Source organism: Oncorhynchus masou, chromosome 31 (genome assembly GCF_036934945.1).
Source record: "Oncorhynchus masou masou isolate Uvic2021 chromosome 31, UVic_Omas_1.1, whole genome shotgun sequence".
Lineage (NCBI taxonomy): Eukaryota > Metazoa > Chordata > Actinopteri > Salmoniformes > Salmonidae > Oncorhynchus > Oncorhynchus masou.
This window is the reverse complement of record NC_088242.1, coordinates 8,409,370-8,432,445: the sequence shown is the minus strand read 5'-3', so window position 1 is coordinate 8,432,445 and position 23,076 is coordinate 8,409,370. Positions and strand designations below refer to the sequence as shown.

The 23,076-nt window shown below is 42.1% G+C and overlaps 1 protein-coding gene across 1 annotated transcript; it reads right to left on the bottom strand.

Moving 5' to 3' along the window:
- Positions 1–2,050: 2,050 nt before the first annotated feature.
- Positions 2,051–22,918, bottom strand: LOC135523390 (tripartite motif-containing protein 16-like). Its single transcript, XM_064950030.1, has 7 exons — positions 21,690–22,918; positions 9,035–9,130; positions 8,234–8,314; positions 7,870–8,022; positions 6,788–6,959; positions 3,377–3,472; positions 2,051–3,111 (listed from the first exon to the last, which is right to left on the bottom strand). The coding sequence occupies exons 1-7, from the start codon at positions 22,728–22,730 to the stop codon at positions 2,471–2,473; spliced, it is 2,280 nt and encodes a 759-aa protein (XP_064806102.1). The 5' UTR covers positions 22,731–22,918; the 3' UTR covers positions 2,051–2,470.
- Between the last annotated feature and the right edge of the window lie 158 nt (positions 22,919–23,076).

Sequence of the window (23,076 nt, the reverse complement as noted above, 5' to 3'; positions counted from 1 at the left end):
TCTGCCCCACCTGCCCTGAGTGATGGGTCCCCACTGATCTCCCCCACCTGCCCTGAGTGACGGGTCGCCACTGACCTGCCCCACCTGCCCTGAGTGACGGGTCGCCACTGATCTGCCCCACCTGCCCTGAGTGACGGGTCCCCACTGATCTGCCCCACCTGCCCTGAGTGATGGGTCGCCACTGATATCATATCAGCATGTGTGTTTGAGCTTGTACTTTGCATTCTGAAAGTATTCAAACACCTTGACTTTTTCCACATTTGGTTACGTTACAGCCTTATTCTAAAGTTGATTCAAATGGTTTTTTCCCTCATCAGTCCAGACAAAATACCCCATAATGACAAAGCAAAAACTGAAATATCAAACGTACATATGTATTCAGACCCTTTACTCAGTACTTTGTTGATGCACCTTTGGCAGTGATTACAGCCTCCAGTCTTCTTGGCTATGACGCTATAAGGTTGGCACATCTGTATTTGTGGAGTTTCTCCCATTCTTCTCTGCAGATCCTCTCAAGCTCTGTCAGCTTGGATGGGGAGCGTTGCTGCACAGCTATAGGGTTGTTGCTTAGGGTTGTTGTCCTGTTAGAAGTTTAACCTTCACCCCAGTCTGAGGTTCTAAGCTCTCTGGAGCAGGTTTTCATACAAGGTTCTCTCTTTACTTTCCTCCGTTCATCTGTGCCTCGATCCTGACTAGTCTCCCAGACCCTGCCACTGAAAAACAACCCCACAGCATGATGCTGTCACCACCATGCTTCACCATAGGGATGGTGCCAGGTTTCCTCCAGACATGACACCTGACATTCAGGCCAAAGAGTTCAATCTTGGATTCATCGGACCAGAGAATCTTGTTTCTCATGGTTTGAGAGTCTTTAGTTGCCTTTTGACAAACTCCAAGCAGGCTGCCATGTGTCTTTTATGAGGTGTGGCTTCTGTATCACGACTCTACCATAAAGGCCTGATTGGTGGAGTGCTGCATATATAGTTGTCCTTCTGGAAGGTTCTCTCATCTCCACAGAGGCACTCTAGAGCTCTGTCAGAGTGACCATCAGGTTATTGGTCACTTCCCTGACCAAGGCCCTTCTCCCTTGATTGTTCAGTTTGGCAAGGTGGTCAGATCTAGGAAGAGTCTTAGTGGTTCCAAACTTCTTCCATTTTAGAATGATGGAGGCCACTGTGATTTTGTGGACCTTGAATGATGCATAAATGTGTTGGTACCCTTCCTCAGATCTGTTCCTTGACACAATCCTGTGTTGGAGCTTTACGGACCTCATGGCTTGGTTTTTGCTCTTGACATGCACTGACAACTGTGGGACCTTATATAGACAGCTGTGTACTTTTCCAAATCATGTCCAATCAATTTAATTTACCACAAGTGGACTCCAAGTTGTTGAAATATCTCAAGGATGATCAATGGAAACAAGATGCACCTGAGGTCAATTTCTCTCATAGCAAAGCATCTCATAACAAAGGGTCTGAATACTTATGTAAATAAGGTATTTATTATTTTTGCTTTTGTTATTTTGAATACATTGGCTAACATTTCTAAAAAACTTGTTTTCGCTTTGTCATTATGGGGTATTGTGTGTAGATTGATGATATATATATATATATATATATATATATATATATATATATATATATATTATTATTTTGTTTTTTAATAAGGCTGTAGCATAACAACAAAAACTCAGATGGGTGTGAATATTTTCCTAAGGCACTATACATAACTGCCTCAATTATCTCCTACCCCATATGCTTTCAGCTATGCATTTAACTTATCTTACTTGATTTTCTTCTTAATAGTGTATATCTTTTGGCAAACAATTATGAATGAACTGTGTGTGTGTGTGTGTGTGTGTGTGTATGAGAAATGAATTTAATATTTATTTATTTATTTTTTACTCGCTATTGCTATTCACTGTGTATTTATTCCTTGTGTTACTACTTAAATGTTGTATGTATTTGTTTCACTCTCCGTTGTTGGAAAAGGACCTGCAAAGGAAGCATGTCCCTGTTAGTCTGCAGAGCATGCGACAAATACCAAGCAGTTGACAAATACAATTTAATTTAATCTACTGTGGTATCTCTCAAATACAGTACATTCCAAAGTCACAGTTTGTAGTAAACAGTAACAGCAGTCCCAACATTTCCCAAAGAAGTCCCCCATTCAAATAGTCACAGTATCAAAACTGTTCTGTGTCAGATTTAAACACACAATATGAATAGAAAGGGACCCATCACATTAGATGTAACCTACCCACTGTCGTTATACCAAGACTATTCACGTAACACAACAAGAATGGGAACAAATATATTATAAATATTCAACTTTCATTTAGAACATAATATACAGATCTCGTGAGGTTTCTTGTCACCTGATAAGGATTTTGGTTTCTCTTTTCCATTGTTTCCTGCATTCTGAATCTTTTCAGGCTCGACGGAGAAAATTACTACTACCGACGAATTGATCATTGTTCAACAACAAGAGTTACTGTGAAACGGCTTCGGGGCGCTACGTCAGTGTTAAGTGGTATTTTAGGGGGGGAGGGGCTTTTCAGTGTCAGCGGCTCTCCAGGTTCAACAAGCACTACCACGTTCTCCTTCTTCGACAGCCAGAAGGCTGGGTAGAGGGGCTCCAGAAACTCAGCCTTGTATTTGTGGATGAGGGTCATGCCGACAACGTCATCCACCCCATAGAAAGCCAGTAATCCACGGCTATAGTCCACATAGACCCCAATGCGTGTGAACTTGTCCACGCTTAGAGGCGTCTCCACATCACCGTGCCAGGCAGAGAAGCCACGCCCGTTCCACTGGAGGCACCATGAGAAGTCATTGCCTGTGATGCAGCCGTTACTTTCAGAACCCTTGCGGTCGATGCTCTTGTAGGTGAGTCCGACGTACGCGCCCTCACCGCTCACGTCCACCTCGAAGTAGTGTCGGCCGACATAGAAGCTCTCTGTGGCCAGTACCTGTCGCCAGCTCTCAAAACGTTCAGGGACGTCGAGGTACGGGTGTTGCCAGGGTGTGGTGTTGGTCACCTTTCTGTTTTCCTCAGTCAGGCGCAGGAACTTATGGGCCGTGTCTGCGTCAAAACTCACAGGATTGGCATCTGCACAGCGTGAGAGAGAATAGCATAACAGAAATTATAAAAGTAAAACAGAATCAATAACTTAGGCAAGGCCAACTTTACAGATTCAAACTACAATTATGTCATACAAAGATTTTAATATTTCTACAGAATATTATGATAACTACTTGAAGTATTACTTTAATGTTATGATAACCTTGAAGGACTCCTGTAGTATCATTCAAGTGATTTGAAGCCTTATTTTTGTTTGTGTATGGATGACCTCAATATGATAGAAGAAACTTACACTTTAGAAAGTCATCCCGCGTCTTTGGGTCTGGAACGTCCATGTTCTGTTTGGCTGCGATTATTTCATGGACTGTGGTTTTAATCCCCATCATGTCTGGAGAGGAGAGAGAATTATAACATGTTTTATGGTCAGAAATAATCACATTGGGCCTACTTTACTTTTTAACTCACAAGCATGAAGTTTTCATTTGAATGTAGCCATTTTTTTTTGCATGGACACTTTTGTGAATTTTATTAGGATCCCCATTAGCCAACGGCGTAACGTTAGCTAATCTTCCTGGGGTCCAACCCCAATTAATAAGACATTACAAACAATTACAAATTAAGACTTTACAAACATTTAACAAGTAGACAATACAGAGAGTTACAATACCTGACAGGAAACACATTTAACATTCAGTTGTTGCTTTCTATTTCCTGTCCAGTCATATGGTCTATCACATTAGATGTACTTTCAATTTCCTGTCCAGTCATATGGTCTGTCACATTAGATGTTCTTACATTTTTTTCTCTAAGGTGGATTTACTTTTTGCCTGAGAAATATGGATTGGTAAAGAGTTCCGTTCAGCTATGGCACTATATAAAACTGTATGTTTAGGACGATTTTTCCTTGGCTTGGGTTGTCTTAGATGCCCTGAATTTACCTGTCTGGTTCGGTGGTTATGCGTGTTGCTACTATGTACTAACTGGCCTGACAAATACTGTGTTTTTTACATTTTTTTAAATATAACATTCCTAAAGAAAATCAGAAGACTGAATAGTAATTTGTTTTCAACGTGAAGCCATGAGAGATTTTGATGCATTTGGATAATATTCATATGGTTAGAGCAACTGGACAGTACTCTAAGTGTGATAGGACCAGGGATTGACCATATAACTGGGCAGTACTCTAAGTGTGATAGGACCAGGGATTGACCATATAACTGGACAGTACTCTAAGTGTGATAGGACCAGGGATTGACCATATAACTGGACAGTACTCTAAGTGTGATAGGACCAGGGATTGATCATATAACTGGACAGTACTCTAAGTGTGATAGAACCAGGGATTGGCCATATAACTGGACAGTACTCTAAGTGTGATAGGACCAGGGATTGATCATATAACTGGACAGTACTCTAAGTGTGATAGAACCAGGGATTGACCATATAACTGGACAGTACTCTAAGTGTGATAGAACCAGGGATTGACCATATAACTGGACAGTACTCTAAGTGTGATAGGACCAGGGATTGACCATATAACTGGACAGTACTCTAAGTGTGATAGAACCAGGGATTGACCATATAACTGGACAGTACTCTAAGTGTGATAGTGTGATACCAGGGATTGACCATATAACTGGACAGTACTCTAAGTGTGATAGGACCAGGGATTGACCATATAACTGGACAGTACTCTAAGTGTGATGGGACCAGGGATTGAATCACCTGGTTCAGTGTGCTAGATGTTACATACACTGAACATTGTATTTTAACAGCAATTCCCTTACCCATCTTAATAAACAACATTATCTATGTGTTCTGACCATGATAAAGCTGAGTCCAACATGACGCCTAGTAGTTTTTTTCACTTGCTCTAAGTGAGTTCTATTCATCTACAAATTCAATTGGGAATCATCAGCAATCATATATCTTGAACCAAAGACTGTACATTTAGTTTTAGAAATGTTCAACACCGATTTGTTCATATCCCATACCCACTCAGACACCATTCTCAGATCATCTGCTCAGTACATCTGTTAGCTCATTACATTCTGATGCTGAACTATACATTGCAGAGTCATCAGCATACATGACCACTCTTGCTTTGTTCATTACTGAAGGTAAATCATTAGTAAATATAGAGTAAGCAACAAAGAACACATCGCTACACTCTCTTTGTTATACTATGTTAATATGACAATCAAACATGCTGACTCACAGCTGGGTTTCCCTCTAGTGACAGACAGCCCTAGATTAGAGGCTTTTAACTATGTTATTCTCTCTGACTCCAGTCTACCAGTCTACTCCAGTCTACTCCAGTCTAACAGTCTACTGCAGTCTACCAGGCTACTCCAGTCTACCAGTCTACTCCAGTCTTCTACAGTCTACTCCAGTCTACCAGTCTACTCCAGTCTTCTCCAGTCTACTCCAGTCTACCAGTCTAATCCAGTTTACCAGTCTACTCCAGTCTTCTCCAGTCTACTGCAGTCTACCAGGCTACTCCAGTCTACCAGTCTACTCCAGTCTTCTCCAGTCCACTCCAGTCTACCAGTCTAATCCAGTTTACCAGTCTACTCCAGTCTACTCCAGTCTACTGCAGTCTACCAGTCTAATCCAGTTTACCAGTCTACTCCAGTCTACTCCAGTCTACTGCAGTCTACCAGGCTACTCCAGTCTACTCCAGTGTGCCAGTCTACTCCAGTCTAATCCAGTTTACCAGTCTACTCCAGTCTACTCCAGTCTACTCCAGTCTACTCCAGTCTACTCCAGTCTACCAGTCTACAAGTCTACCAGTCTACTCTAATCCAGTCTACCAGTCTACTCCAGTTTACCAGTCTACAAGTCTACTCTACTCCAGTCTACCAGTTTACTCTACTCCAGTCTACCAGTCTACCAGTCTACCAATCTACTCTACTCCAGTCTACCAGTCTACTCCAGTCTACCAGTCTACCAGTCTACAAGTCTACCAGTCTACCAGTCTACTTGTCTACTCTACTCCAGTCTACCAGTCTACCAGTCTACTCTACTCCAGTCTACCAGTCTACCAGTCTACTCTACTCCAGTCTACTCCAGTATACTCCAGTCAACCAGTCTACAAGTCTACCAGTCTACCAGTCTACTCTACTCCAGTCTACCATTTTACTACAGTCTACAAGTCTACCAGTCTACCAGTCTACTCCAGTCTACCAGTCTACTCCAGTCTACCAGTCTACCAGTCTACTCTAGTCTACCAGTCTACCAGTCTACTCTAATCCAGTCTACCAGTCTACCAGTCTACTCCAGTCTACCAGTCTACCAGTCTACCAGTCTACTCTAATACAGTCTACCAGTCTACCGGTCTACCAGTCTACTCTAATCCAGTCTACCAGTTGTAACAAGGGCTCTACACCTATGCCACACTGCCTGAAGGATACCTCAGGTCTGTAGACAAGTTTAAACACGCCCAGGTAGAGAATCTATGGAGATTCTCTTTGCATCTGGGGCACAAAGCTGAAGTGTTGTTCTTCCCCCTAACACACCATCTCTTCCTCTCTACTTTCTATGTTTGTGACTAGCGTGAGGGATTTCTTTGTGTGCCTGAACCGCAACTGCATGCTCGGGCCGTTATTTTTTTGCCACTAATAGGTGAGCAGAGACTTGCAGAGGCTTGCCGCCAGCCACTATGGCAGTTTGCCTCTGCCAACCAGATGGTGACTGCACTCACCATTTTTGCAGGTCTCTTTGAGTGTCTCAATGTAGTTGGACAGCAGCAGCTCACACAGCTCCTGTGTGGAGGTAACAATCACTCTGCTGAAGGAGTTGAGCCGGTCCATGAGGCCGATGTAGACCCCAGGTAGGGCGATGTCGGAGCAGTCCTTCTTCCACTCAGAGTGCTCCTGTAAAAGACACAACACACCTCGGTTCACTATCTTGTACACCATTGGAAATGACTGATGAAGTATCGCTAATGGCGTCCTGTCTAGGGGGTGTAATTGTACATCAGTTTGTCTCATGCTACAGGAACAGTATATAGCTGCCCTTATTGGCCATTGGACAAGGCTTACTTGCTTACGTTAATGGGAACCTGAGTGAATACTAATGATGGAACATGTCTTTTGGTAAAACATTAGGTTCGTTTCTACCAGTGGAGACTGTCAGGAGGCGCTATAGGGGCTCTTTGTAATCTCTGGAATGGAATGAAAGGAATGGAGTCAAACCTGGTTTCCATATGTTTGATGCGTTTCATTCCAACCAATAAAAGGAGCCCATCCCCCTATAGCTCCTCCCACCAGCCTCCGCTATTTCCTACTTTAGGCGTATTTCATGATTAAAGTAAATACGTATGAAAGCAGCACATACACACTTCAGGTTTGTTAATAACACTAATGAGTCACTTGGCACTGTCCGGCACCACAACACAACCAACACTGAATCCACCAGACCAGAGAAAAAACACCTTACCTGTAGGGAGTCCACCTGAGTCATGTTCCATGATTAAAGTGAATAGGTATGATAGCTGCATTGTGGCTTGCGTTAATGTTGATGAGAACCACCTTAGGTATGTGAATAACCCTACAGAGTCACTTGGCACAGTCCACCTGAGTCATGTTCCATGTGGCACCACTTCATCAGCAGTCCATGGTTAACCACCAAATAGATTTTGCACCTGTAAATGAGGCTACTGTATGTGCATTACCTACCACCATGAGAATCACCTTAGGTCAGTGACTCGAACTACTGCCTTGGCACCAACCTCTATCTCAGTCTCAATCCATCGTAAACCACCAGACCAGAGTAAGACCTCACCTGTAAGAAGTCCACGTCATTCTTGTTCTTGGAGAGCTTCTCCACCTGAGCCTGTGTCTTTTTCAGCTCACTGCACCTCTGCTCCAGGTGTACCTTGATCCCATCGGCCTGTCTCAGAGCCTGCTTCTCCTCTCCCTCCAGGATCTCCGTCACCTTTAGGTTCAGGTTTAAGTTTATTAGAAAATCTTGGTTTATATGCAGATTTTACAGAAACAAACAGTACATAAAACATACATCAAATGTGATGTCATACAATATATATATATATATTTTTTAGAAGCAGGTAAAAATAATAGATCAGCCTAAATATAGGGACAGTGCCTAAAACAGCTAGGCATATCACTTCATCAATAAATAGGATTACCTCTCTCTTGGCCCGCTCCACCGCAGCCTGGAGCACCGTAAACTGGTTCTCAATCACCTCACGGACCTCCGTCACTGAATTCTGCATGGGGAGATGGAAGAGGTGTTGTCAAGTCCGTTTTATAATTGTGTACACACTAGGTACAGTATATTTAGATATAGGGGCTGAGGTGACCGACGGACAGACAGACAGACAGACAGACAGACAGACATCTACAATACAACATTTATAATACCACCATGCATACGTGTGTGTGTGTGTGTGTGTGTGTGTGTGTGTGTGTGTGTGTGTGTGTGTGTGTGTGTGTGTGTGTGTGTGTGTGTGTGTGTGTGTGTGTGTGTGTGTGTGTGTGTGTGTGTGTGTGTGTGTGTGTGTGCATGTTTCTCCACAGTCTGCAATTTTCCCATAAAGGTGTCTGTGCTTCAGGTATTGACTGTCTGCTTACACAATCAATCCCTGGGGGACAAGGAATGCTGCATGACGGTTGAGCCAAACCCTATACAAATTCATTCACCACACCTGGGTAAACCTGTCAGGTTGGGGTGGGCGGTTCCGATACCTGGGGACTACTTGTAAATTAGAGGTATCTCTTGTTCTTTTATTAGTAGTTTTTTTTTTTAAATGTACATTTTTTTTTTTTTACTGCTTGTAAAACATTGTGACATGTCTCTGTTTTGTCACTCGTAGCGTGTGATATCTGGAATGTACAAACACTACGCAGCACTTTGTTCAACGGTCACAGATCCATCAGTCTTTGACATCATCCTTTAAACATGTAACAAGGAGGGCAGCCTACCGTACCTCAATAGAGACTGCGTTGACTTGAAGTTTGTTGATGGCATTCTCTGCTGCTGTCATTGTCCTCACCATCTCTGCTTGCTTATCTAGTAGTTCCCTCTGTCAGGAATTTAAAAAAAGGACAGGAAGGACAACAGGAAGAGAAGGAGAGGAAGAGAAGGAGAGGGAAATTCAATGACTGCGGTCATTATAGCCAAGTTGTTGTCGTGCTGAAGCTATGCCTTTATGTGAACAATTCTGTTCAACTCATTTATTTGACCAATTTATCGGATCGTTCACAATACAGCTGAGTCACAGGAACAGAGCGTTTTCCTGTCCGTTTCTCTATTGTCAGATATGATCTGATTTCTGCGTTATTCTATTGTGTTTTTCAGGGAAGTAATCTGATTCACTAGTTAGGACCTGCATTTCTTAGAACCAAGTGACTCTTGAGTTGCAACTGGTACACATGCTAGAATGCCTATCTGTACCAGAGGAGGCTGGTGGGAGAAACTATAGGAGGACGGGCAGCATTGCCTGCATGTATAGTAACGTTAGCAGCGGGAGGTTGTGTAGCACATGGGTAAGTTGTTTATCAGGTTAACCATCCACTCTAGGTAACGTTAGCTAGCTAGCTACAGCTAGCAAGCTAACGAACATATTTCCAATCCCAAAGAGAGATCTGTGACAATACAAAAACACAATCGCAATGAAATATGAAATGTTATATCACTTGAAAATAATGAAACAAGTCCTGGTCTAATGTCTATGTTTTCTAACCTCAAATACAGATAACTGCGAAAACTGCTAAACCCTGTCTGCGAATTAAGTTCCCAAGGAATGCCCCAAGTCCCGGAGAGACTGAAGAGTACATCTCCAATGGGTTATATATGCTACTGGTTTACTGTTAGAGTTGGTTGTAGGACCACAACAATAGTGCTAAAAGTAACAATGCATAGACCTAGAACATGCATGGCCAACCTTGCGCCAATAGATCTCGCTACTGGATGTACAGGTTTCTGATCCAGTCCTGACATTCTGATGATCATTTCTATTGGACATTATTCATTTCACTATCCAATCATCTCTTGTTTTGATGTAAGATGGATGAGTAAACGCACTAACCATTTACATAGGCATTCTTTGTATGATATTAAATAAAATGTTGATTAATTGAATTACAGTACAGTACAGTTTGGACACATCTACTCATTCAAGAGTTTTTCTTTATTTTTACTATTTTCTATTTTCTACATTGTAGAATAATAGTGAAGACATCAAAAACTATGAAATAACACATATGGAATCATGTAGTAACCAAAACAGTGTTAAACAAAGATTCTTCAAAGTAGCCAGCCTTTGCCTTGATGACAGCTTTGCGCACTCTTGGCATTCTCTCAACCAGCTTGATGAGATAGTCACCTGGAATGCATTTCAATAAACAGTTGTGCCTTGTTAAATTCATTTGTGGAATTTCTTTCCTTCTGAAGGCATTTCAGTTGTGTTGTAACAAGGTAGGGGTGGTATACAGAAGATAGCCCTATTTGGTAAAATACCAAGTCCATATTATGACAAGAACAGCACAAATAAGCAAAGAGAAATGACAGTCCATCATTACTTTAAGACATGAAGGTCAGTCAATGTGGAAAATGTTAAGAACTTTTAAAGTTTCTTCAAGTGCAGTCGCAAAAAAACCATCAAGCTCTATGATGACACTGGCTCTCATGAGGACCGCCACAAGAAAGGAAGACCCAGAGTTACCTCTGCTGCAGATGATAAATTCCTTAGATTTAACTGCACCTCAGATTACAGCCCAAATAAATGCTTCACAGAGTTCAAGTAACAGACACATCTCAACATCAACTGTTCAGAGGAGACTGCATGAATCAGGCCTTCATGGTCGAATTGCTGCAAAGGAACCACTACTAAAGGACAACAATAAGAAGAAGAGACGTGCTTGGGCCAAGAAACACGAGCAATGGACATTAGACCACTTTTGCAAATGTTTTGTTCTCTGAGTGAGGGAAATGCTGCAAATTAAGAGGGCTCAATGTATTTTGAAAGATGAGACTTCAAGGATTATAATAATTACTGCTTTGGTGTCATACAAGTAAGCAAAAACACCTGTGAGTCCAAACGTGCACTTCACATATCAATGTCATAAAACTCATGTAATATACAGAGTCAACGTTTATGATCTCTGTGTTTTGATGTACAGTTACATGATGACATGGTGTTATACCCTGGGTTGTCCTGAACATAATGAGTCTATGTTTGTAGTATTGTAACAAACATTTGCTGAGGACTACAAATCTGAATGTACTCATGACTCACTTCTATGCACACCAAAATGACAGTCTTTCGTCTCTGAATTGTGAAGCCTAAACCTGTAAGATCATATTTTATAGTTTAGCTAGTCACGTTGGCAATAGAACAAGCTTTCAAATGATGCCAACCTGACACAGATTGCGATTTACGATGGATTACGTAAACAACAACAGCAATTGGGGCGGCAGGGTATCCTAGTGGTTAGAGTGTTGGACTAGTAACCGAAAGGTTGCAAGTTTGAATCTCTGAGCTGACAAGGTACAAATCTGTTGCTCTGCCCCTGAACAGACAGTTAACCCACTGTTCCTAGGCCTTTGTTGAAAATAAGAATTTGTTCTTTAACTGACTTGCCTAGTTAAATAAAGGTCAAATTTAAAAAAAATGGTGTGATTGTGGGGCTGTGATCCAAACTTAACAGCTACAAGTGTGCTCGCTCTGGTTCCTCAATGGTACAGTTTGGAAAGCAGCTTATAGTTGAAGACTTGCAGACCAGTTTTTATTTCTCACTCAAACCCTCGTTGTTGTTTTATGTTACACCTACCCCACATTTCGTCTTACGTCGCACCTACCCCACATTTTCCAAGAATATTCTTAGAATGTTCCTGAATGTATTCAGAGTATTTTCAGATTTCGTTATCAACAAATGTGGTCGAGAAGCACAGTAAATGTCAAAATGCACATAAAATCAATAGTGTAATGTTTGGATTCAGCCTTGTGTCAGGTGAACTGTAGTATCCTCACCTTTAAGTCTAATACTTATCCCCATAATCTTTCCCTTTTGATTGTTACCATGGTTATACATATGTGGTCCATATTTCTTCTGTAAGAAACATTTCAATGTAGCCGTACCCATAGAGGCCAATTCCCATATCCATAGAGGCCATTTCCCATATCCATATAGGCCAATTCCCATATCCATAGAGGCCAATTCCCATATCCATATAGGCCAATTCCCATATCCATAGAGGCCAATTCCCATATCCATAGAGGCCAATTCCCATATCCATATAGGCCAATTCCCATATCCATATAGGCCAATTCCCATATCCATATACGCCAATTCCCATATCCATATAGGCCAATTCCCATATCCATAGAGGCCAATTCCCATATCCATATAGGCCAATTCCCATATCCATAGAGGCCAATTCCCATATCCATATAGGCCAATTCCCATATCCATGTAGGCCAATTCCCATATCCATAGAGGCCAATTCCCATATCCATAGAGGCCAATTCCCATATCCATAGAGGCCATTTCCCATATCCATATAGGCCAATTCCCATATCCATAGAGGCCAATTCCCATATCCGTATCGGCCAATTCCCATATCCATATAGGCCAATTCCCATATCCATATATGCCAATTCCCATATCCATATACGTCAATTCCCATATCCATATAGGCCAATTCCCATATCCATAGAGGCCAATTCCCATATCCATAGAGGCCAATTCCCATATCCATATAGGCCATATATAGGCCAATTCCATATCCATATAGGCCAATTCCCATATCCATAGGCCATCCATATAGGCCAATTCCCATATCCATATAGGCCAATTCCCATATCCATAGAGGCCAATTCCCATATCCATAGAGGCCAATTCCCATATCCATATAGGCCAATTCCCATATCCATATAGGCCAATTCCCATATCCATATAGGCCAATTCCCATATCCATAGAGGCCAATTCCCATATCCATATAGGCCAATTCCCATATCCATAGAGGCCAATTCCCATAACCATATAGGCCAATTCCCATATCCATATAGGCCAATTCCCATATCCATAGAGGCCAATTCACATATCTATATAGGCCAATTCCCATTTCCATATAGGCCAATTCCCATATCCATAGAGGCCAATTCCCATATCCATATAGGCCAATTCCCATATCCATAGAGGCCAATTCCCATATCCATAGAGGCCAATTCCCATATCCAAATAGGCCAATTCCCATATCCATAGAGGCCAATTCCCATATCCATAGAGGCCAATTCCCATATCCATATAGGCCAATTCCCATATCCATAGAGGCCAATTCCCATATCCATAGAGGCCAATTCCCATATCCATAGAGGCCAATTCCCATATCCATAGAGGCCAATTCCCATATCCATAGAGGCCAATTCCCATATCCATATAGGCCAATTCCCATATCCATATAGGCCAATTCCCATATCCATATAGGCCAATTCCCATATCCATATAGGCCAATTCCCATATCCATAGCGGCCAATTCCCATATCCATAGAGGCCAATTCCCATATCCATATAGGCCAATTCCCATATCCATATAGGCCAATTCCCATATCCACATAGGCCAATTCCCATATCCATATAGGCCAATTCCCATATCCATATAGGCCAATTCCCATATCCATAGAGGCCAATTTCCATATCCATATAGGCCAATTCCCATATCCATTTAGGCCAATTCCCATATCCATATAGAGGAATATTATAAGGTTAATTTGATTTCATTTCAAAATGTATGATGCTTGAAATAAAGTAGCAATTTGTTTTCTTTATATGCATGTCAATATGTGTAACGGATGTGAAACGGCTAGCTTAGTAAGCGGTGGTGCGCGCTAAATAGCGTTTCTATCGGTGACGTCACTTGCTCTGAGACCTTGAAGTAGTAGTTCCCCTTGCTCAGCAAGGGCCGCGGCTTTTGTGGAGCGATGGGTAACGATGCTTCGGGGGTGACTGTTGTAGATGTGTGCAGAGGGTCCCTGGTTCACGCCCGGGTATGGGCGAGGGGACGGTCTAAAATTATACTGTCACATATGCATATTTCCATAAACTATTTTCTCATCATTCTAAAAACCTGTGCTGGTGTAGGTGTGAGAGTGCTCGAAATGAGCGCCCCTTTATTGAAAGGCAACACTTTGAAAACCTCCAAGGCAGCCTAATGTCACTGTCAATGAAGCATTTTCATATTCCTCAGCCATTTTAAGAGCTAGCCTGCTACCCAGATGTGATTGTGCTGTCTTGCCAACTCTCTATGGTCATTATCAATGACAGAGTTAGCAAAACAACACAAACAGATCTGGGACCAGGTTACTCACTCAACAGCTGCTCTTGTGTCCTACCCTCTCCTTTCCCCTCAGTAGATTCCTGTTCCTGTTCTGATCTGAGCTCTCATTGCTCTGGGGGAAGAAAAAAAAATGAATATTGTGTTCTTTGTGGGCTCTACTCAGCCTTGTCTCAGGATGGTAAGTTGGTGGTTGAAGATATCCCTCTAGTGGTGTGGGGGCTGTGCTTTGGCAAAGTGGGCTATATAAATACATTTGATTTGATTTGATTCTATAGAACAACGGAACAACAAAGTCATTCGACCTGTTTTGGACTTTAAACAATTTGTAGATGAGGCATGAATGTTAACTATCCTTATTATTATTACTCACAGAGACAAATATCTCACGTCACAAAACATTACTTACAACTATTCACATGTTGTGTCTTGTTAAATGTAAGTGGTGTTATGCTCAGTGAGACAACAGTGAGAACCCTTGAAGGGAAACTGAGTCCCACGTCGTGTGTCAAACTGAATGTCAACAGAATGATCTTGTTTGGATGTTCCCCGAGCCAGCAGTAAACAGTAACAAAGAGGTTTGGATAAGTCTGGATAAATGGCATATACTGAATTGTTTTAGACTATCCTGGCTCAACACAGACAAGCTCTGCCTCCTGTTCAACAATGTGTCAGTCAGATCAGATCAAACAACGCCTTCCACATTCCTTTGTGAGTTATGTAATACCTCAAAAGAGGTATTTGCTTGTGAACACACAAGAAGAAAGCTAGATAAAGAAGAGCCTTCCCTCCTCAGTCATACCTTGAGTTTAGTTCAGCATTATGAGATTATTGTATTTACATTGCACATGTGAATTACCGAGGATTCAGCTAATAGTAATTGAGTTGTTGCATGACTACTGTCAATACCGTATGGGTTTTTCAATCATTCCTTGATTTAGATAGGGAATGTCATTATTTAAAGTTTTGCAACAACGGTTCATTTGCAAATAACAGATGTGAGCTAAAACCTGGATCTCTGTTGGAATTATCGAATTATCGGATTAATGACTGGACCTGAGAGTTGTGGGCTGTCTCTGTCACTGAGAGAGACAGCCCACCAGGCACACCACATCATTTCAACGTGGATAATTGGGTTATTATTTTGTTAAAATGTTGAACAATGAGATTACCACCTATATTCAATCACTCAAAAATACATCTCAAAGGTTAGTTTGAATTTCCAATGTGTTATCACTATGCTTTCAACCATCGAAAAGCACAACCAAATTCCAGTGGAAAAACAATGTCTGATTTTTGGTTAGTAGAATAGCAGAATGAAATGGCCTGGATTTCAGTTGAGATTATATGAAAAGTACATGGTGATCAACGCCGTTCGAGATTCTGCACAGATTATAACAGCAATGGTGAAGATCTCCACAGACCTGCAATGACCAATGACCTATGACCTAATGACCTGCATGATATCTTCAACATGCATTCATTTCATATCATTTCATATCATGTCATATCATGTCATATCATGTCATATAGCAGGAGAGTGAAAGAGTCTGAAAGATTTTGAATTCAGTTGAATTCCACAGATTCAGGTATGTTACCCCCTTTCTGTTTAGGAAATATTTTTCAACAGAATTGGAGAAATTACTACACCCCTGATCACACACAAACACAGTTCACTTTCATAGCAGCCACATACAAACAGCATGATCATTTGTCTGTTGTACAATTCCTTCTCGCATCTATGCGCTCTCCTCCTCTCTCCTTTTCCCTTATCTTGTGGACTTCAGTGAACAATAGCTGTCTGTGACCAGGCGGAAAAAAACTTTCCAGGCCAAACCTTCAAGTCATAACCGCTAACCACTACACACAGCCTACATCGTTGTCACCGATTTAGCTAACGTCATACTAGTCAACATAGCAACTAGATCTAACTCGTTAGTAAACCCGCTACAATCATGCAGTACAGTGTACAGTCAGCAAGAAGATTTAGCAGTTACACCGGTGACAATAAATTAATAAAACCAAAGGCTTACCTTGACTTGGAAGAGTTCCAGTGTTGGACAGCCATAGCCAGCTAGCTAACATAGCATCCCTCTCTGTTGGATAGCCATAGCCAGCTAGCTAACATAGCATCCCTCTCTGTTGGATAGCCATAGCCAGCTAGCTAGCATAGCATCCCTCTCTGTTGGATAGCCATAGCCAGCTAGCTACTATAGCATCCCTCTCTGTTGGATAGCCATAGCCAGCTAGCTACTATAGCATCCCTCTCTGTTGGATAGCCATAGCCAGCTAGCTACTATAGCATCCCTCTCTGTTGGATAGCCATAGCCAGCTAGCTAACATAGCATCCCTCTCTGTTGGATAGCCATAGCCAGCTAGCTACTATAGCATCCCTCTCTGTTGGATAGCCATACCCAGCTAGCTACTATAGCATCCCTCTCTGTTGGATAGCCATAGCCAGCTAGCTAACATAGCATCCCTCTCTGTTGGATAGCCATAGCCAGCTAGCTAACATAGCATCCCTCTCTGTTTGAGCCGGGTATTTGAGTAGGCTAAACTAGCTAGCTGCATTCGCTAGGTAAGTAAAAGTGGAAAAAATACAACAAAATATACGTAGCTCGCTTTCTCTTGCGCCTCCTTCATTTTTGAAGAAATAAATTTGTTTTGAAAATGTTCAACTATTTTCTTTCTCTCTTTTTGAGTCAACTACTCACCACATTTTATCCACTGCAGTGCTAGCTAGCTGTCGCTTATGCTATCAGAACTAGATTAATTCTCTGATCATTTGATTGGGTAGACAACATGTCATTTCATGCTGCAATAGTTCTGATAGGATGGAGGACATGCTCCAGAAGTTGTCATAATTACTGTGCAAGTCTATGGAAGGGTGTGAAAACCATGTACCTCCTAGGTTTTGTATTGACGTCAATGTACCCAGAGCAGGACGGGAACTAGCTGTCCTCCTGCTACACAATTGTGCTACCTTACAGAGTGCTGTTGAGGCTACTGTAGATCTTAATAGAAAAACAGTGTTTTAATAAATTATTTGGTGACATTAATATATTTAGTATAGTTTTATCTAATAACTGTTGTAAGTGTTTCACTATTTTTATTTTGATGAAATTCACTGAGGAGGATGGTCCTCTCCTTCCTCCTCTGAGGAGCCTCCACGGACGTGAGCGTAGGATTTATCGGATGATTGATTGATTTATTGATTGATTGATTGATTTATTGATTGTATGTCTTAGTCGGTTCATTTAAGAGCAGCGCTGTGAGAAAGCTATGTGCTGTTGTCTTATATACACTTACTGAATAAGTGTATATAAGTATGTATTCTTATTTTAAATGTATGTAGTTATGTCCTTGAGTTATTACCCACTGAGAACACACACGGGTTGAATCAATGTCGTTTCCACGTCATTTCAATTATATTACGTTGAATTAACGTAGAATAGATGTTGTATTGACGTCTGTGCCCAGTGAAATTTTGTGTAAGTGAATGAAAGTGTGTATTCTTATTTTTAAATCTTTGTAGCTCTGTCCTTGAGTTGTTATTTACATTTTTTTTTATTTAACCTTTATTTAACTAGGCAAGTCAGTTAAAGAACAAATTCTTATTTACAATGACGGCCTACCCCGGGACAAATCCTCCCCTAATCCGGACGACGCTAGGCAATTGTGCGCTGCCCTATGGGACTCCCGATCACGGCCGGTTGTGACACACCAGGGTCTGTAGTGACGCCTCTAGTACACCCTTAGACCGCTGCACTACTCAGGAGCCCCCGAGTCTATTGATGTTTTGTATTAAATAATGCTTCATGTGGAACCCAGGTAGAACTTAACCATAGCTTTAGTAATAGTAGTGCGTTTGGTTAACAACGCAACCACATATCAGCATTTAAAGGAGATGTATCTACTGGCCCATGTGGCTCAGTTGGTGGAGTATGGTGCTTGCAATGTCAGGGTTGTGGGTTTAGTTCCCACAGGTGACCAGTATGAAAATGTACTCACTCACTACTGTAAGTCACTCTGGATGAGAGAGTCTACTAAAATATATTGTATATATTACTTTTTCTATCTGCCCCATGGCAAAATGATTAAAATTGCATATTTTTTAAATAAAACTGCTAAACTTCTCTACTCCAAATGATATAATATATATATATATTTAACCCTTATTTTACTAGGCAAGTCAGCTAAGAACAAATTCTTATTTTCAATGACGGCCTAGGAACAGTGGGTTAACTGCCTGTTCAGGGGCAGAATGACAGATTTTGTACCTTGTCAGCTCGGGGATTTGAACTTGCAACCTTTTGGTTACTAGTCCAATGCTCTAACCACTAGGCTACACTGCCGCCCCATATAAGCTGGATATTAACTTTAAAAACGTAAATGTTTATTTCCACTGTTGTAGAGGGGGCACTAAAACATTTTGTCTGCGAGGTGGGTGGGCCCCCTCACCAAATCTCACTTAGGGCCCTGTAAAAGGCAAGGGCCAGCCTTGCCTACCACCGGTCAGACACTACTATATACACTGAGTGTACAAAACATTAAGAACACCTTCCGAATATTGAGTTGCACCCCTTTTTTCCCTCAGAACAGCCTCAATTCATCGGGGGCATAGACTCTACAAGGTGTCGAAAGCATTACACAAGGATGCTTGCCCATGTTGACTCCAATGCTTCCCACAGTTGCGTCAAGTTGGCTGGATGTCCTTTGGGTGGTGGACTATTCTTGATAAACACAGGAAACTGTTGAGCGTGAAAGACCCAGTAACGTTGTAGTTCTTGACACAACCTGGTGCGCCTGGCACCTACTACCATATCCCATTCAAAGGAACTGAAATCTTTTGTCTTGCCCATAAACCCTCGGAATGGCACACATACACAATCCATGTATCGATTGTCCCAAGGCTTTAAAAAAAATCATTCTTTAACCTGTCTCCTTCCCCCTTCATCTACACTGACTGAAGTGGATTTAACAAGTGACATCAATAAGGGATCATAGATTTCACCTGGATTCACCTGGTCAGTCTATGTCATGGAAAGAGCAGGTATTCCTAATGTTTTGTACACTGTTGTACCTGTTGTCAAATGTCTATTAATAAGTGTAATAAAGAGTAGCTGCCTTTGATGCATTACGGCACAAGACTTAAGATGAGGACAAATTGTAAAGTGTGATGAATAGCTGAAGAATAGCTGAAGATACTTACTGAAGATACTTACTGAAGATACTTACTTGACCTCTTGAAGCTAGGGGGCACAATTTGTATGTTTGGAAAAATAACATTCCCAAAGTAAACGGCCTATTTCTCAGAACCAGATGCTAGAATATGCATATGATTGACAGACTATGATAGAAAACACTCTAAAGTTTCCAAATCTGTCAAAATATTTGTGAGTATATCTGTGAGTATAACAGAACTGATATTGCAGGCGAAACACTGAGAAAAATCTAACCGGGAAGTGGCTTCTATTTTGAAAACTCCATGTTCCATAGTCTCCCATTTCTCCATTTCAAGGGATATCAACCACATTCCTTTTCCTATCGCTTCCTCAAGGTGTCAACAGTCTTCAGACATCGTTTCAGGCTTTTATTTTGAAAAATGAGCCAGAAAGATAACATTGTGTCAGGTGGTCACATGAGTTTTGCTCACGCAACAGAGTTTGGACAGCTATTGTTCTTCCCTCTCCTACTGATAAAGACATTTGCGGTTGATATATTGTCGATTATATATTTTAAAAACAACCTGAGGATTGATTATAAAAAACGTTTGACATGTTTCGGTGGACATTACAGGTATTATTTGGAATTTGTCTGCGTTGTCGTGACAACTCTTTCCTGTGGATTTCTGAACATAATGCGCCAAACAAACGGAGGTATTTTGGATATAAAAATAATCTTTATGGAACAAAAGGAACATTTGTTGTGTATCTGGGAGTCTCGTGAGTGTAAACATCCAAAGATCATCAAAGGTAAACGATTAATTGGATTGCTTTTCTGATTTTCGTGACCAAGCTACCTGATGCTAAGTGTACTTAATGTTTTGTCATGCGATCAATCTTACACAAACGCTTGGATTGCTTTCGCTGTAAAGCATAATTTCAAAATCTGAGACGACAGGTGGATTAACAAAAGGCTAAGCTGTGTTTTGCAATATTGCACTTGTGATTTCATGAATATGAATATTTTTAGTAATATTATTTGACTGGGGCGCTATGCTATTCAGCGGTTGCTGATGACAATTATCCCGCTTAATAAGGGATGGGTAGCATCAAGAAGTTTTAATTAATAAAATCAATGTGGGCTATAGCATTTGGAAAATGTATGGGTTAATACAATACAGTAGGACGTTTCAGACTGATCACTTACCACAGTGGCTGGATTCCTCTGGATGAGTTTGTGAAGAAAACAGCCTGTTTTTATTCCACTCTCACCACGTACAGAAACTTAGGTGACTCTTTACTTACAAACACGAGGAGGCCAATTTTCATAGATAACAACACCACACAACTGATACGGTGTTCTGTAATTTCAGAATGGTTTGGCCCTATGCACAAGGTGTTTCCTTTAGATATCAAATCTATGCAAATGTTTGTTCGCGCATGTGTATCAAAGAACGTGAGAGTGAGTGAGAGACAGAGAAACTGAGAGAGAGGGAGAGAGAAAGACACAGAGGAAGAGAGAGGGAGAGAAAGGGAGACAGAGAAACAGAGAGAGGGAGAGAGAGAGGGAGAGAGAGAGGGAGAGAGAGAAACTGAGAGAGAGACAGAGAAACTGAGACAGAGGGAGAGAAAGGAAGAGATAGAAACTGAGAGAGAAAGGGAGAGAGAGCGAGGGAGAGAGAAAGACACAGAGGAAGAGAGAGGGAGAGAAAGGGAGAGACAGAGAAACAGAGAGAGGGAGAGAGAGAGGGAGAGAGAAAGACACAGGAAGAGAGAGGGAGAGAAAGGGAGAGACAGAGAAATTGAGAGAGAGGGAGAGAGAAAGACACAGAGGAAGAGACAAGGAGAGAAAGGGAGAGAGAGAAACTGAGAGAGGGAGAGAAAGACAGCGGAAGAGAGAGGGAGAGAAAGAGAGAGACAGAGAAACTGAGAGAGAGGGTGAGAGAGAGGGAGAGAGAAAGACACAGAGGAAGAGACAGGGAGAGAAAGGGAGAGACAGAGAAACAGAGAGAGGGAGAGAGAGAGGGAGAGAAAGGGAGAGACAGAGAAACAGAGAGAATGGGAGAGAAAGATGTAGATAAAGGGAGAGAGAGGGAGAGAGAAAGAAATGGAGTAAGAGAAAGAAGGAATGCATACAATACCTCAATGTTTCTGCGTGCCTCCATCACAGGCACAGTGTTGTGTCCCCTGTGGTCCTCTGTCACACAGTCCTGACAGACACACACAGCGTCGGCACAGCAGAAAAGGTCCAGGGGCCACTTGTGGGTCTCACAGGTCCGTCTCTCGATGTCCCTCAGCGGCTCCACCAACCTGTGGTTCTGGAACTTGGGGTTCTCCAGGTGAGGCCTAAGGTGGGCCTCGCAGTAGGACACAAGGCAGGTGAGGCAGGACTTGAGGGCCCGGCACGGGCTCATCTCCATACACGAGTCACACACAACATCATCGGGCCCCAACGGCTCTACTTCCACCTCTCCTTTTGCTTTCTCTTCCTTTAATGTGTCTCCCTCCCCAACCCCAACATCCTCTTTCACTTCCTCTGCAGGCTGTGGAGGATCACTCTCTTTATTTTTCTCTTCCTCTGATTCCTTCAGGTCTCTCTGTATCTTTGCATCCTCTGATTTCATAGGGTCCTCTGATTCCTTCAGGTCTTCCCGTATCATTGCCTTGTCTGGTGTCTTCGGGTCCTCTGATTCCTTCAGGTCTTCCCGTGTCATTGCCTTGTCTGGTGTCTTCGGGTCCTCTGATTCCTTCAGGTCTTCCCGTATCATTACCTTGTCTGGTGTCTTCGGGTCCTCTGATTCCTTCAGGTCTTCCCGTGTCATTGCCTTGTCTGGTGTCTTCGGGTCCTCTGATTCCTTCAGGTCTTCCCATATCATTGCCTTGTCTGGTGTCTTTGGAATTTGGGTTTGTATACCCCTTTTCTCTCTTTCTTCGGTTTTGATCACCAGTGGAGACTCAGCCACTATTTCAATCATCGTTCCGTTCTGTTCCACAGATGCCGGTATAGGCTTGCCAGAGAATTGTAGACACTGGGGGCAGCCCTTACTTTTCTTGCCCAGGCAGGAGGCACAGACTAAGTGGCCACAGGTAGAGGACTTGTCACCATTGAGAGCACCGGAACAAACAGTGCAGCAGAGTTTCTGGTCTGGTTTTGACTCTGGTTTGAGTTCTGTGTCTGCCATAGCTCACTCTCGCTGACTTTCTCTCTCAGATGAACTCCCTTCAGCCACTCCAGTTCTGTTCTGTTCTACTCTGCCTCTGGCTAACCTGAGTTAGTTCCTTCCTGGAGCCTCTAACAAGCCACACCTCAACTATGTGAGCGTCTCAGCTGAATCTCTCATAGTTTCAGCTAACTCCACACACACACACCATCCACACACACACACACACAAAAACAAACACACATACATACACCCGCCCCGAAACAAACACACCCACGTGCCCTCCTCCATGCAATCACGGCCCTCCCTTTTATTTCCTCGTGTATCAGATGACAGAGTACAAGTAGCAACATGGGTGGAGCTCAGA

Coding starts and splice junctions, on each gene's coding strand:
- LOC135523390 (XM_064950030.1), bottom strand. CDS start 22,730: ATGGCAGACACAGAACTCAAACCAGAGTCAAAACCAGACCAGAAACTC. Junction 8,315..9,034: donor TCAACGCAGTCTCTATTGAG/GTACGGTAGGCT, acceptor CTCCCCATGCAG/AATTCAGTGACGGAGGTCCG. Junction 3,473..6,787: donor CAAAGAGACCTGCAAAAATG/GTGAGTGCAGTC, acceptor TCTCCTCTCCAG/ACATGATGGGGATTAAAACC.